Source organism: Oncorhynchus clarkii, chromosome 1, assembly GCF_045791955.1.
Source record: "Oncorhynchus clarkii lewisi isolate Uvic-CL-2024 chromosome 1, UVic_Ocla_1.0, whole genome shotgun sequence".
Lineage (NCBI taxonomy): Eukaryota > Metazoa > Chordata > Actinopteri > Salmoniformes > Salmonidae > Oncorhynchus > Oncorhynchus clarkii.
In genome coordinates, this window is record NC_092147.1 from 38,567,337 (window position 1) to 38,580,689 (window position 13,353).

The following is a 13,353-nucleotide window of genomic DNA, read 5'->3' on the forward strand; positions in this document are numbered from 1 at the left end:
TGGTGACGTAGTCCCCTGTGACGGGACTATCATTAATGTGATGACTGCTATTTATCAAATAATTACCTACTGTTTAATTATTACTCGATTATAAGATATATTTGTCTATAGATAAGTCACTTATTAATGTATTGTTACCTCATCAGTCTCATTCTGAACGTCGCAAAATTCTTGGATATCTGCACGAACCCTAGCCTAAGTGATGAATCAGCGATATACAAATTGGCTTAGGAAATAAATAATTAACTAAATAATCACACAGAATTACATAAACAACCACTCGGTGAAGGCTATATTGATTACTAACATAATGCAATGAAAAGTCCCTAGTGGACTAACCCGATATGATGGCTTGTTACACAATGGAAAGTGGGTGGGGAAAGAGTGGGAGAGAGAAAGTAGTGGACTTATCGTACATACATTTGGAAAATACGCTGACTGTAAATATGGATATTTAGCACCCAAACAACCGCTCATTAGGATTTAGAAATGCAACATATATTTACGCTTAGGTGTCTTTCTCTGTGTCTGAAACCACTCGTCTGTCTTTGGCGAGTAGTTCGAGGGATTTAAGACTGGTTTGTCCACCAGAGGTCACAATGTCCTTTGTAGTTGTAGTAGGCTTCTTTATCTTAAGAGTGTCCGTTTCAAATTGATATTAGAATGGATCCTTCGGAGATACCTATGGTGGTGAGAGGAAATTGAATGGATACTCCAGCTGTTACACACGCGGTGGTCTTTGGTCGAGTTTACTAGACTACCAGTACTTAAACAGCTGTAGACTGAATGTTCCAGTGTGATCTTTATCTTCTTCACTCGAGAGTTTCAGAGGGTCTTACCATTTTCTGGTGTTGTAGTTTTAAACCATTTGTACGCCATGTAGCCACCGCTCCACATTGTCTGGTCTGTATTTAAATTCCAACCATTTTGACGTGTGGGCCACGTCCTCACGTTCTCTGGTCTAATGTAAATTGTATTAGTTATTTTAAGCTTGGATATAAAGGGGTCATTCCATTATGTTGACACGAAGTCTGTGCTCACGTGGGCGTGGTTACTGACTTGGCAAAAGTTTATATGAAAAACAATTATCTAACTTCGAAGGCTAAAATCACATTTCATCTTCAAGTATTCTTATACTTAATCATTTATTTTATACAACATTTAAATGCAAACCTGAACTGTATCTATGAGGGTGTCTAGTTCTTGTTATACAGTCTTTCTGATCATTTTAATGACCTCACAAAATAGACATGAATTTTCCATATTCCATTTCTCATCATTACCTAGATTTGGATGTTGAAGTATATTGTTTCAATGTTCCATGTTTGATGTTTAAGTTATTTGGCAAGAGTCTATGTAACACTCAGACATTCCATTCTTAATACTGTAGAGCCAAAGGTAGAGTTTCTGCCAGGTATTTACGATCCGGTTGTTAAGTCATAAAACCTTGGGGAACTCCCCCAGGAGAGAGCGAGAGTTTGGCTATATCTGTCAGCCATTGGCCTAGCTGATGACACACGTCTTCCATGGCTTTGTGATAAAAGCTGCAATGTCTTTTCTTATTTCCAGACTGGGAAGAAGGATGAGTTCTCGACTAAGTGCAACCAGACAGATCATCACCGCATGCCAGGGGGGAGGCAGGAGGTGAGGAGGAGAGAGAGGGGTCTCTTGTCACTTCACAACACTTTTTATATTGTTATCATATGGCTGAGGCAACTATGCATTTGTAAAATAAATGTATTAATTGAACATGGAATCAATAAATCACATAGTATAGCACTTTTTACAAACACACAACCTCAATGTTCCGATCATACTGAAAGTTCGCTGTTGTCCCTCATGAACTCATGGAGGGGACTGTGGATCTGTCTCCGTTCGTTCGTACATTAGTCACGCGATATCTCAGACGGCACTGGTCCGATTTTGACAAAACCTGGGTGAATGATGTGTCTTGCTTTAGCGAACACAATCAAAACATAAATATTGTATGCAACAAGGCACTAAAGTAACATTTAAGAAATGTGGCAAAGCAATTAACGTTTCCTCTGAATACAATGTTGTGTTTGGGGTAAATCCACTAAAACACATTACTGAGTACCACTGCATATTTTCAAGCATAGTGGTGGCTGCAACATGTTATGGGTAGGTTTGTAATCGTTAAGATCTGGGAAGTTTTTCGGGCAAAGCACAGGCTATATTCTAGCGGAAAACCTGGTCTTCTGCTTTCCACCAGAAACTAGTAGATTAATTCACCTTTCAGCAGGACAAGAACCTAAAACACAACGCCAAATCTACACTTGAGTTGCTTACCAAGAAGACCGTGAATGTTCCTGACTTAAATCTACTTCTAGCAATGATAAACAACCAATTTGACAGAGCTTGAAGAATTTTGAAAAGAATAATGGGCAAATGTTGCGCAATCCGGGTGTGGAAAGCTCTTAGACGCAATATCTCAGACACCACTGGCCCAATTTGGATGAGTGATTCGTCCTGCAATAGAGTTCTAGCTTTTACAAAATTACACTGATTGGCCCAAGGGGGTAGCTATAGTAATTGACTGTATGCACGTTAGTCACACGCAATATCTTAGACAGCGCTGGACTGATTTTGACGAAACTTGGGTAGATGATGCATCATGCCATAGAGATCCGTAATTTACAAAATTAGACTGATTGGCCCAAGGGGGCGCTGCATAATTTTTGGGGGATGACATGTTTACTGTTGCCTTGTCTAAGATTTGTGTTGAATCAAGTCGTTCAGATTTCAATCGGTAAATGAGGCACATCGGTAAGTGGGTGTAACCGTGGGATTTTGATCTGTTGGCAGGAGTTCCGCACATGGCTGGAGGAGGAGTGGGGGAGGACACTGGAGGACATCTTCCATGAGCATATGCAGGAGCTCATTCTTATGAAGTTCATCTACACAAGCCAATACGAGTAGGTCTTCCTTATGACAGTATACCAGCCAATGTGAGTAGGTCTTCCTTATGACAGTATACCAGCCAATGTGAGTAGGTCTTCCATGTTACCTCTACTGTTTTAGACAATTTATTTAAATATTGACATTTTTGCCACTATTGTTCCTTTTCTTTTATTTGTTTACTCTGGTCAGTGAAAGACCTAAAGAAATATCTAGCTGGAGGCTATGAATTAATTGTAATGTACATACATTTTCCTCAATGTGTCCTTATAATGCTTTAAGGGATGGGGCGCTAGGTGACTTGACACGTACCCCATTAATTCATTTTTCATTCAGTGATATTGTATTCCTTTTTTAAGAGGTTCATATAAATCTGTTTTATGTAATTGGCTTCATGAATGTTGATGATGCTGTGTTCTGACAGTAACTGCCTGACGTACCGGCGGATCTACCTCCCCCCCCGGATGCCCTCGGACCTGCTGCAGCCGGGCCTGTTTAAAGGCACCTATGGCAGTCACGGCCTGGAGATCGTCATGCTCAGCTTTCATGGGCCCTGCGCCAGGGCCACCAAGCTCACTGTCAGTCCATCAACCCTATTGTTTCCACCCTACTGTTTCCAACTCCAACCTTCTCCCTAATGTTTATTTTATTTAATCCTTAAAGTAGTTGGTTGGCATTGAGTTATGTGGGCAGAACACTATATTACAGGTGGCCTACATATTCCATTGTGTATTTAACAAAACCTTCAGTGTGATCTGTTCAGTTGGCATGAAGTCATTTTGAAATTGAACGTTATTACACGTTTGGGTAGTACCTCTTTCCTTTCAAAATGTTTTCCCCATTTTGTGCCTACTGAACATTTCCCTGCCCTTTCTCCTCTTTCCCAGGGGGACCCCAATGTCCCAGCAGGCCAGCTAACGCTTGACGTGGACCTGAACCGGCCTGTGTGCCTGCCGGACCTGGTGCACCAGCGCAGCATAGAAGAGCTGTCTCGCCTGGTGCTGGGGATGCACGAGGAGGCGCAGCGGGAGGTGCAGAACCCAGACGTGGCCCCCCAGGGAGCTGCTTCAGAGGGGGCTGTGGCTGGTGGTGCTGGGGCAGCGGGGCTGGAGTCGGCTATGGAAGCCCAGTCAGAGAGCCCCCAGCCTGGGCCCAGTAGCAGCAGCACTTCCTCAGAGGCCCAGCCTTTCGTCCTGCCTCTGGGGGTCATGACCCGCAATGAGGTTTACCCCCGAACCTGCAAGATGTGGTGAGACCATTTATATCACACCTGTTCAGGTTGTTATTCACACATCCTCATATAGCCAAGAGTGCCAGGAAAATGTAGCTGCATAATATAATAAAATGGTAATTTATCAGACACTTTTCTCCAAATGGACTTAGTTTATGCATGTGTTCAGTGCATGTGGAAATCACAAAATTCATGTGTTACAAGCACAACACTCCGGCCAACTGAATCATTGGATCACAACATGTGATACACCATCCAAAGTACCTTCAGAAAGTATTCATACCCACATTTTGTTGTTACAGCCTGAATTCAAAATATATATTTTTTTTTCTCACCCATCAACACACAATACCCCATTAGTGTTCTTGGGCACAGGCACTATGGTGGTCTGCTTGAAACATGTTGGTATTAGAGACTCGGACAGGGAGAGGTTGAAAATGTCAGTGAAGACACTTGCCAGTTGGTCAGCGTATGCTCGGAGTACAAGTCCTGGTAATCCGTCTGGCCCTGTGAACTTGAGAATGTTGACCTATTTAAATGTCTTACTCACATCGGCTGTGTAGAGAGTGATCACACAGTCGCCCAGAACAGTTGATGCTCTCATGCATCAGCTGTGTTACTTTCCTTGAAGCGAGCATAGAAGTTATTTAGCTCGTTTGGTAGGCTCTTGTCACTGGGCAGTTCTCAGCTGTGCTTCCTTTTTGTATTCGGTAATAGTTTGCAAGCCCTGCCACATCCGATGTGCGTTGGAGCCGGTGTAGTATGATTCGATCTTAGTCCTGTATTGACGCTTTGCCTGTTTGATAGTTCGTCAGAGGGCATAGTGGGATTTCTTATAAGCTTCCAGGTTAGTCTCGCTCCTTGAAAGCGGCAACTCTACCCTTTTGCTCAGTGCGAATGTTGTCTGTAATCCATGGCTTCTGATTAGGGTATATACGTACAGTCACTGTGGGGACGACGTCATCAATGCACTTATTGATGAAACCAGTGACTGATGTGGTATACTCCTCAATGCCATCGGAAGAATCCCGGGAACCTATTCAAGTCTGTGCTAGCAAAAATGTCCTGTAGTTTAGCATCTGCCTCATCTGACCACTTTTTTTTTTTATAGACTGAGTCACTGGTACTTCTTGCTTTAATTTTTGCTTTTAAGCAGGAACCGGGAGGATAGAATTATGGTCAGATTTGCCAAATGGAGGGTGAGGGAAAGCTTTGTATGCGTCTAGGTGTGTGGAGCAAAGGTGGTCTAGAGTTTTTTTTTTTCTTTTTTTTTCTTCCCCTCCCCCGTCTGGTTGCACATTCAACATGCTGATAGAAATGAGGCAAAACTGATTTAAGTTTCCCTGCATTAATGTCCACGACCACTAGGAGCGCCGCCTCTGGATGTGCGTTATCCTGTTTTGCATATGGCCGTATACCGCTCATTGAGTGCGGTCTGAGTGTTAGCATCGGTTTGTGTTGGTAAATAGAAAGCTACGAAGTTGAGAACTCTAGGTAGATAGCGTGGTCTACAGCTTATCATGAGATACTCTACCTCAGGTGAGCAAGAACTGAAGACTTCCTTAGATATTGTGCACCAGCTTTTGTTTACAAATATGCCTAGGCCCCTGCTCTGTGTCTTACCAGAGGCTACTGTTCTATCCTGCCAATACAGGGATGAGGGCCTGTACGGGTGTTTGGAGTATATCCTTCCTGTCCGACTCATTAAAGAAAAACTCTTCGTCCAACTATAGCACTGCGATGCAGTGCCTTAGACTGCTGCACCACTGGGGAGGCCAATTTGGCAACAATTTATTCAACTTTGACATTATGGGGTATTGTGTGTAAACCAGTGGGAAAAAATCTAAATTTAATCAATTTTAATTTCCGGCTGTAACAGTAAAATGTGGAAAAAGGCAAGTGGTGTGAATACTTTCTGAAGGCACCGTATGCTACGCAACAAGAAATCATGTTTAATTTATTTCTTTTTTCATTGATTTCAGCTTCTACGGAACAGGCCTGATTGCAGGCCACGGCTTCACAAGTCCGGAGCGCACACCGGGCCTGTTTGTCCTGTTCGACGAAGACCACTTTGGCTTCATCTGGCTAGAGCTCAAGTCGTTCAGCCTTTACAGCCGCCTGACGGACCGGCTGGCCCACGCCTATGCCCCCGACATGGAGCGCTTTGAGGCCATGCTGCGCAACATGCAGTCCTGGACATCTTGATGAGGCAGACAGACACAGGCTTACCTAGACCCCGTACACACATCCCGAGTGTTGACTGCACCTGGAAAACATTTGTGAACCTAGTTGTAACCTATAACTAAGGCCGTTGTTTTTTCCTGATCAGGTTATGTGGTTAGGCAAAACTCTTGGTCTTAATTATCACTCATGTATGTATATTTTTCCCCTATAGAACTCCAAAATGCTTACACACAGAAAAGCCCCATATTTACTACCCCTGTAGAATCTCTCTCTACTGTACACAGCTTCACAATCCCAAATCACCTCAACACTGTCCCACACATTTCTGGTACTGGCCAGAAACAACCTTTTGCCCTACCCCCTAGGCACCTGAAGTATCCTTGCTCCCTGTCCCATGTTTCCCCTCTTTTCACCTCCACACGACATTGGTATCTCTGCTGCGGCATACCCAGAGGTCATATGATATGACAAAGGCTTCCTTAACAGCTTATTGTTATTAATTTTTAAACCAGAGAAGAGGATTTTACTTTTCATCCCACAAACCCCAGAACAAACGCTCTGTGCCTCTGAGTTGTAATGTATACACCATGTCTGTATTGCTACAGTGCCTTGCAAAGTATTCATCCCCCTTGGCGATTTTCCTATTTTGTTGCATTACAACCTTTAATTTAAAATGATTTTTATTTCGATGTCATAATTGACATGCAGAAAATGGTCCAAATTGTTGAAGTGAAATGAAAAAAATAAGTTAAAGAAAATTCACAAAAAGGAGAAAAGTGGTTCGTGCATATGTATTCATCCACTTTGCTATGAATCCCATAAATAAGATCTGGTGCAACCAATTACCTTCAGAAGTCACATAATTAGTTAAATAAAGTTCACCTGTGTGCAATCTAAGGGTCACATGATCTCTGTATATATACACCTGTTTTGAAAGGCCCCAGAGTATGCAACACCACTAAGCAAGGGGCACCACCAAGCAAGCGGCACCATCAAGACCAAGGAGCTGTCCAAACAGGTCAGGGACAAAGTTGTGGAGAAGTACAGATCAGGGTTGGGTTATAAAAAAATATCTGAAACTTTGAACATTCCACGGAGCACCATCTCGCCAACAGCCAATGAAATTGCAGGGCGCCAAATACAAATCAACAGAAATCTCATAAATCAAATGTCTCAAACATATAAGTATTAGGCACCATTTTAAAGATACAATTCTCGTTAATCCAGCCACAGTGTCTGATTTCAAAAATGTTTTACAGCGAAACTCCAGAAACGATTATGTTAGGTCACCACCAACTCACAGAAAAACCCAGCTGTTTTTCCAGCCAAAGAGAGGAGTCACAAAAAGCACAAATAGAGATAAAATTAATCACTAACCTTTGATGATCTTCATCAGATGACACAATACATGTATGTTTTGTTCGGTAAAGTTCATATTTGTATCCAAAAATCTTACTTTACATTGGCGTGTTACTTTCAGTAGTTCCAAAACATGCAGTGATTTTGCAGAGAGCCACATGAATTCACAGAAATACTCATAATAAATGTTGATGAAAATACAACTATTATACATGAAACTTTAGATACACTTCTCCTTAATGCAACCGCTGTGTCAGATTTCAAAAAAACTTTAAGCATAATCTGAGAACGGCGCTCAGACCCCAAACCAGCCAGAGAAATATCCTCCATGTTGGGTAGTCAACATTATTCATAAATAGCATTCTAAATATTCACTTACCTTTGATGATCTTCATCAGAATGCACTCCCAGGAATTGCAGTTCCACAATAAATGCGTGTTTTGTTCGATAATGTCCATCATTTATGTCCATTTATGTCCAATAGCTTCTTTTGTTAGGGCCCAGTAAACAAATCCAAAAGCGCGATCCGGTCCATTCAGACGAAACGTTCAAAAAGTTATATTACAGGTCGAAGAAACTTGTCAAACTAAGTATAGAATCAATCTTTAGGATGTTTTTATCATTAAAGTTCAATAATGTTCCAACCGGAGAATTCCATTGTCTGTATAAAAGCAATGGAACGAGAGCTACCTCTCAAGTGAAAGCGTGTGACTGAGAACGAGGCTGTAGTCAAATCCCTTAGTCAAACAGCTCCCATCCGGCACACCTTTACATGAGAAGCCTGAAACAACGTTCTAAAGACGGTTGACATCTAGTGGAAGTCTTAGGAAGTGCAAAATAACCCATATCCCACTGTGTATTCGATAGGGGTGAGTTCAAAAACTACAAAACTCAGATTTCCCACTTCCTGTTTGGATTTCTCAGGTTTTTGCCTGCCATATGAGTTCTGTTATACTCACAGACATCATTCAAACAGTTTTAGAAACTTCAGAGTGTTTTCTATCCAATACGAATAATAATATGCATATATTAGCATCTGGGACTGAGTAGGAGGCAGTTCACTCTGGGCACGCTATTCATCCAAAAGTGAAAATGCTGCCCCCTATTCCAAACAAGTTTTAAATCCATTATTAAAAAATGGAAAGAATATGGCAACTCAACAAACCTGACAAGAGGGCGGGCCACCAAAACTCATGGACCAAGCAAGGAGGGCATTAATCAGAGTGGCAACTAAGAGACCAAAGATAACCCAGAAGGAGCTGCAACGCTCCACAGGGAGATTGGATTATCTGTCCATAGGACCACTTTAAGCCATACACTCCACAGAGCTGGGCTTTATGGAAGAGTTGCCATAAAAAAGAGATTGCTTAAAGAAAAAAATAACAAACACGTTTGGTGTTCGCCAAAAGGCATGTGGGAGACTCCCCAAACATATGGAAGAAGGTACTCTGGTCAGATGACACTAAAATGTAGCTTTTTGGCCATCAAGGAAAACGCTATGTCTGGCACAAACCCAACACCTTTCATCACCCTGAGAACACCATCCCGACAGTGAAGCATGGTGGTGGCAGCATCATGCTGTGGGGATGTTTTTCATTGGCAGGGACTGAGAAACTGCTCAGAATTTAAGGAATGATGGATGGTGCTAAATACAGGGAAATTGTTGAGGGAAACCTGTTTCAGTCTTCCAGAGATTTGAGACTGGGAGGTTCACCTTCCAGCAGGACAATGACCCCAAGCATACTGCTAAAGCAACATTCGAGTGGTTTAATGGGAAACATTTAAATGTCTTGGAATGGCCTAGTCAAATCCCAGACCTCAATCCAATTGTGAATCTGTGGTGTGACTTAAAGATTGCTGTACACCAGCAGAACCCATCCAACTTGTAGGAGCTGGAGCAGTTTTCCTTGAAGAATGGGCAAAAATCCCAGTGGCTAGATGTGCCAAGTTTATAGAGACATACCCCAAGAGACTTGCAGCTGTAATTGCTGCAAAAGGAGGGGGGGGGGGGGGGGTGAATAGTTATGCACACTCAAGTTCTGTTTGTCTTATTTGTTTCACAATAAAAACATATTTTGCATCTTCAAAGTGTGCTAGGCATGTTGTATAAATCAAATTATATAAACCCCAAAAAATCTATTTCAAATCCAGGTTTTAAGGCAACAAAATAGGAAAATACTTTTGCAAGTCATTGTAAGAGAAGTGAGTGGAATTTCTACTAAAACTTATTCTTTAATGATTTTGTTTGGATGCATACTGTATTTTCAGTTTAATGCCACCTGTTTCCAAAACTCTTATTCACAATCTGAGACACTTTTGGTTTGCTATATATTAGTGTGTACATTGCTCTTAGTTTGTTTCACAGGTGGCATTATGGTGTTAGAAAAGATCTCCGGTGCTTTTACTCTTTTCGTCACAAGGTCAAGGAAAATATGATGTATTTTAATATTACAATATTACGCAATTGGGTATTTGCATATCAGAAATTGCTACTTTTTATTTTCAAAATACTTCTGATGGATAGTATGTAGTAAAATGGAAATATTTAATGACTGGATGTTTCAACATATTAGTATTTTCTACATGTTGGCAAAAAGCTTACGCTGTACTGTAGCTGAATCAGCCATTTGTATTTAGACTGATAGCATATTGCCCTATTGGATGCTTTTAACAGGATGTTATAAAGGTATTGCAACACCTGTTAGGATAATGGACGTTTGCAAAACATTGTACAACACAAAATTCTATTCAAGGTTCTCTTCTTTATTCCCATTTGGACCCCAGGAAGAGTAGCTGCTGCTGCCTTAGTAGCACTAATGGGGACCCTACTGAATACTAAATCATACTGTACATTTACATTGCGAAAAGTGTATGACTGTTCTTGGCATTACAGTGGATGGTTTTGTCCCAACTCCTCTATGGATTCATTTCCTTGATCCCTTTCCTTCATGACCACGAATGGCTGAAGGGACTGGAAGGGTTTTCCACCATGTGGCTTTCCCCCCCATCTTCTCCTGACGACAGGTCAGTGATCATGGAGGGCAGGACATAAGGAAAGGAAGCTAAGTTGATAGCATTGAGACAGTCACTAACTCCGAGGCTCCATTCAAAGCTGTTATTTTGTATCAGACTGTAGCTTTACTAACGTTTGGGAAAAAAATAAGCTTTAGCGAGAGTAAAGAAGTAATATATATTAATGAATGGAACCTATTTAATAAGCTTATTTTAAATATTTTTTGGGACAGCTGTAGAAATATTTGCATCATTACTTGGTTGATTTGAGTTTTGTAAGTAGCGCTTCTGTGGTCAGCTGTTTAAATGAAGCACCTTTGTAAATTGAGTCTTGCGCTTTCTAAATCGTCAATCCCAGAGGCACAACCCTGCTTGAAACTGTTAGACCTGTTGAACTGCTCTGACTTCAGTTCTGCAGTTTAAGTGTCCTTTCTCTTAACAATAATAAAAAAGAATAACTCATTTTCGCTTCTGTTTTTCCTCTTTCCCATTTCACACGTTTTGGAGCATAGCATAAGGTAACCAGTCCAACCAGTATGCATAATAATACTGTCCACACACAAAGGCGATTTCTAGATTTAGTTTAATTTGAGTATAGGCTAGAGTCAGACCAATTATGCACCAAAGAAATCTTAAATCAGTTTTGTTAAATTGCCAAACGTAAAATGCAGTGGGCTTTGTATTGTGTAGTGGCACAATCCTAATATGTTTTGTTTTGTTTTGTGTGGGGGCTTGGGCTCATAAGGACTAATATACAAATGGGTGTTTCGAATTAATAATCTCCTTTTGAAAGCGCTGTGCATTCAGTTGTTAGGTTTTGAAACAACATTCAGAATGACCATGTTTTCCTATCCGTTTCAACCGTTTAAACTTCTTTCTTCAAATTGATCAATCACAGTGAGGCAAGTTTTAAAATCAAATTGTATTTGTCACGTGCCGAATATAACATGTAGACCTTACTGTGAAATGCTTACAAGCCCTTAACCAACAATGTAGTTTTAAGAATTTTCCACATTGAATGACCTTCATGTATTTTAAAGTAATGATGGACTGTCGTTTCTCTTTGCTTATTTGAGATTTTCTTGCCATAATATGGACTTGGTATTTTACCAAATAGGGCTATCTTCTGTATACCACCCCTACTTTGTCACAACACAACTGATTAGCTCAAACACATTAAGAAAGAAATTCCGCAAATGAACTTTTAAGAAGGCACACCTGTTAATTGAAATGCATTCCAAGTGACTACTTCATGAAGTTGGTTGAGAGAATGCCAAGAGTGTGCAAAACTGTCATCAAGGCAAAGAGTTGCTGTTTGAAGAATCTCAAATATAAAATATATTTAGACTTTTTTGGTTACTACATGATTCCATATGTGTTATTTCATAGTTTTGATATCTTCACTATTATTCTACAATGTAGAAAATAGTATAAATAAAGACAAACCCTTGAATGAGTAGGTGTTCTAAAACTTTTGACTGGTAGTGTACATGGGGTACTGGTACAGAGTCAATGTGCGGGGGCAACAGTTGAGGTAATATGTACATGTAGGTAGAGTTAAAGTGACTATGCATCGATAATAAACAGAATAGTAGCAGTGTAAAAGAGAGGGGCAATGCAAATAGTCTGGGTAGCCATTTCATTAGCTGTTCTGGAATCTTATGGCTTGGGGGTAGAAGCTGTTGAGAAGCCTTTTGGACCTAGTCTTGGCGCTCTGGCATCGCTTGCCGTGCGGAAGCAGAGAGAACAGTCTATGACTAGGGTGGCTGGAGTCTTTGACCATTTTTAGGTCCTTCCTCTGACACCGCCTGGTATAGAGGTCTGGATGGCAGGAAGCTTGACCCAATGATGTACTGGGCCGTACGCACTACCCTCTAGTGCCTTGCGGTCAGAGGCCGAGCAGTTGCCATACCAGGCAGTGATGCAACCCGTCAGGATGCTTTTGATGGTGCAGCTGTCAAACTTTGAGGATTTGAGGACCCATGGCAAATCTTTTCAGTCTCCTGAGGGGGCATAGGCTTTGTCGTGCCCTCGTCATGACTGTCTTGGTGTGCTTGGACCATGATAATTTGTTGGTGATGTGGACACCAAGGAACTTGGCGCTCTAAACCTACTCCACTACAGCCCCGTTGATGAGAATGGGGGTGTGCTCTGTCCTTCTTTTCCTGTATTCCACAGTCATCTCCTTTGTCTTGATCATGTTGAAGGAGAGGTTGTAGTCCTTGCACCACACGGCCAGGTCAGTGACCACCTCCCTATAGGCTGTCTCATTGTTGTCTGTGATCAGGCTTACCACTGTTGTGTCATCAGCAAACTTAATGATGGTGTGGGAGTCGTGCCTGGCCATGCGGTCATGAGTGAACAGGGAGTACAGGAGGGGACTGAGCGCGCACCCCTGAGGGACCCCCGTGTTGAGGATCAGCGTGGTGGATGTGTTGTTACCTACCCTTACCACCTGGGGGCGGTCTGTCAGGAAGACTAGGATCTAGTTGCAGAGGGATGTATTTAGTCCCAGCTTAGTGATGAGCTTTGGTGTTGAGCTGTAGTCAGTGAATAGCATTCTCACATAGGTGTTCCTTTTGTCCAGGTACCAGTGAATGTGATTGGATGTTTATTACTTGACTAGGCTATCTGTATTTAGCATTGTG

General features: G+C 41.6%; 1 protein-coding gene across 2 annotated transcripts in view; it reads left to right on the top strand.

The window, feature by feature from the left end:
• The window catches only part of LOC139406792 (F-box only protein 31-like), a 31,080-nt gene extending 19,913 nt beyond the window's left edge, over positions 1–11,167 (top strand). For both annotated transcript variants that reach the window (XM_071149832.1, XM_071149841.1), the window contains 5 exons: positions 1,570–1,644; positions 2,827–2,936; positions 3,344–3,497; positions 3,807–4,168; positions 6,133–11,167. In XM_071149832.1, coding sequence (XP_071005933.1) covers positions 1,570–1,644; positions 2,827–2,936; positions 3,344–3,497; positions 3,807–4,168; positions 6,133–6,355 — 924 coding nt within the window. In that variant the 3' untranslated portion in view covers positions 6,356–11,167. The remainder of the gene's footprint in view (positions 1–1,569; positions 1,645–2,826; positions 2,937–3,343; positions 3,498–3,806; positions 4,169–6,132) is intronic.
• Positions 11,168–13,353: the final 2,186 nt, after the last annotated feature.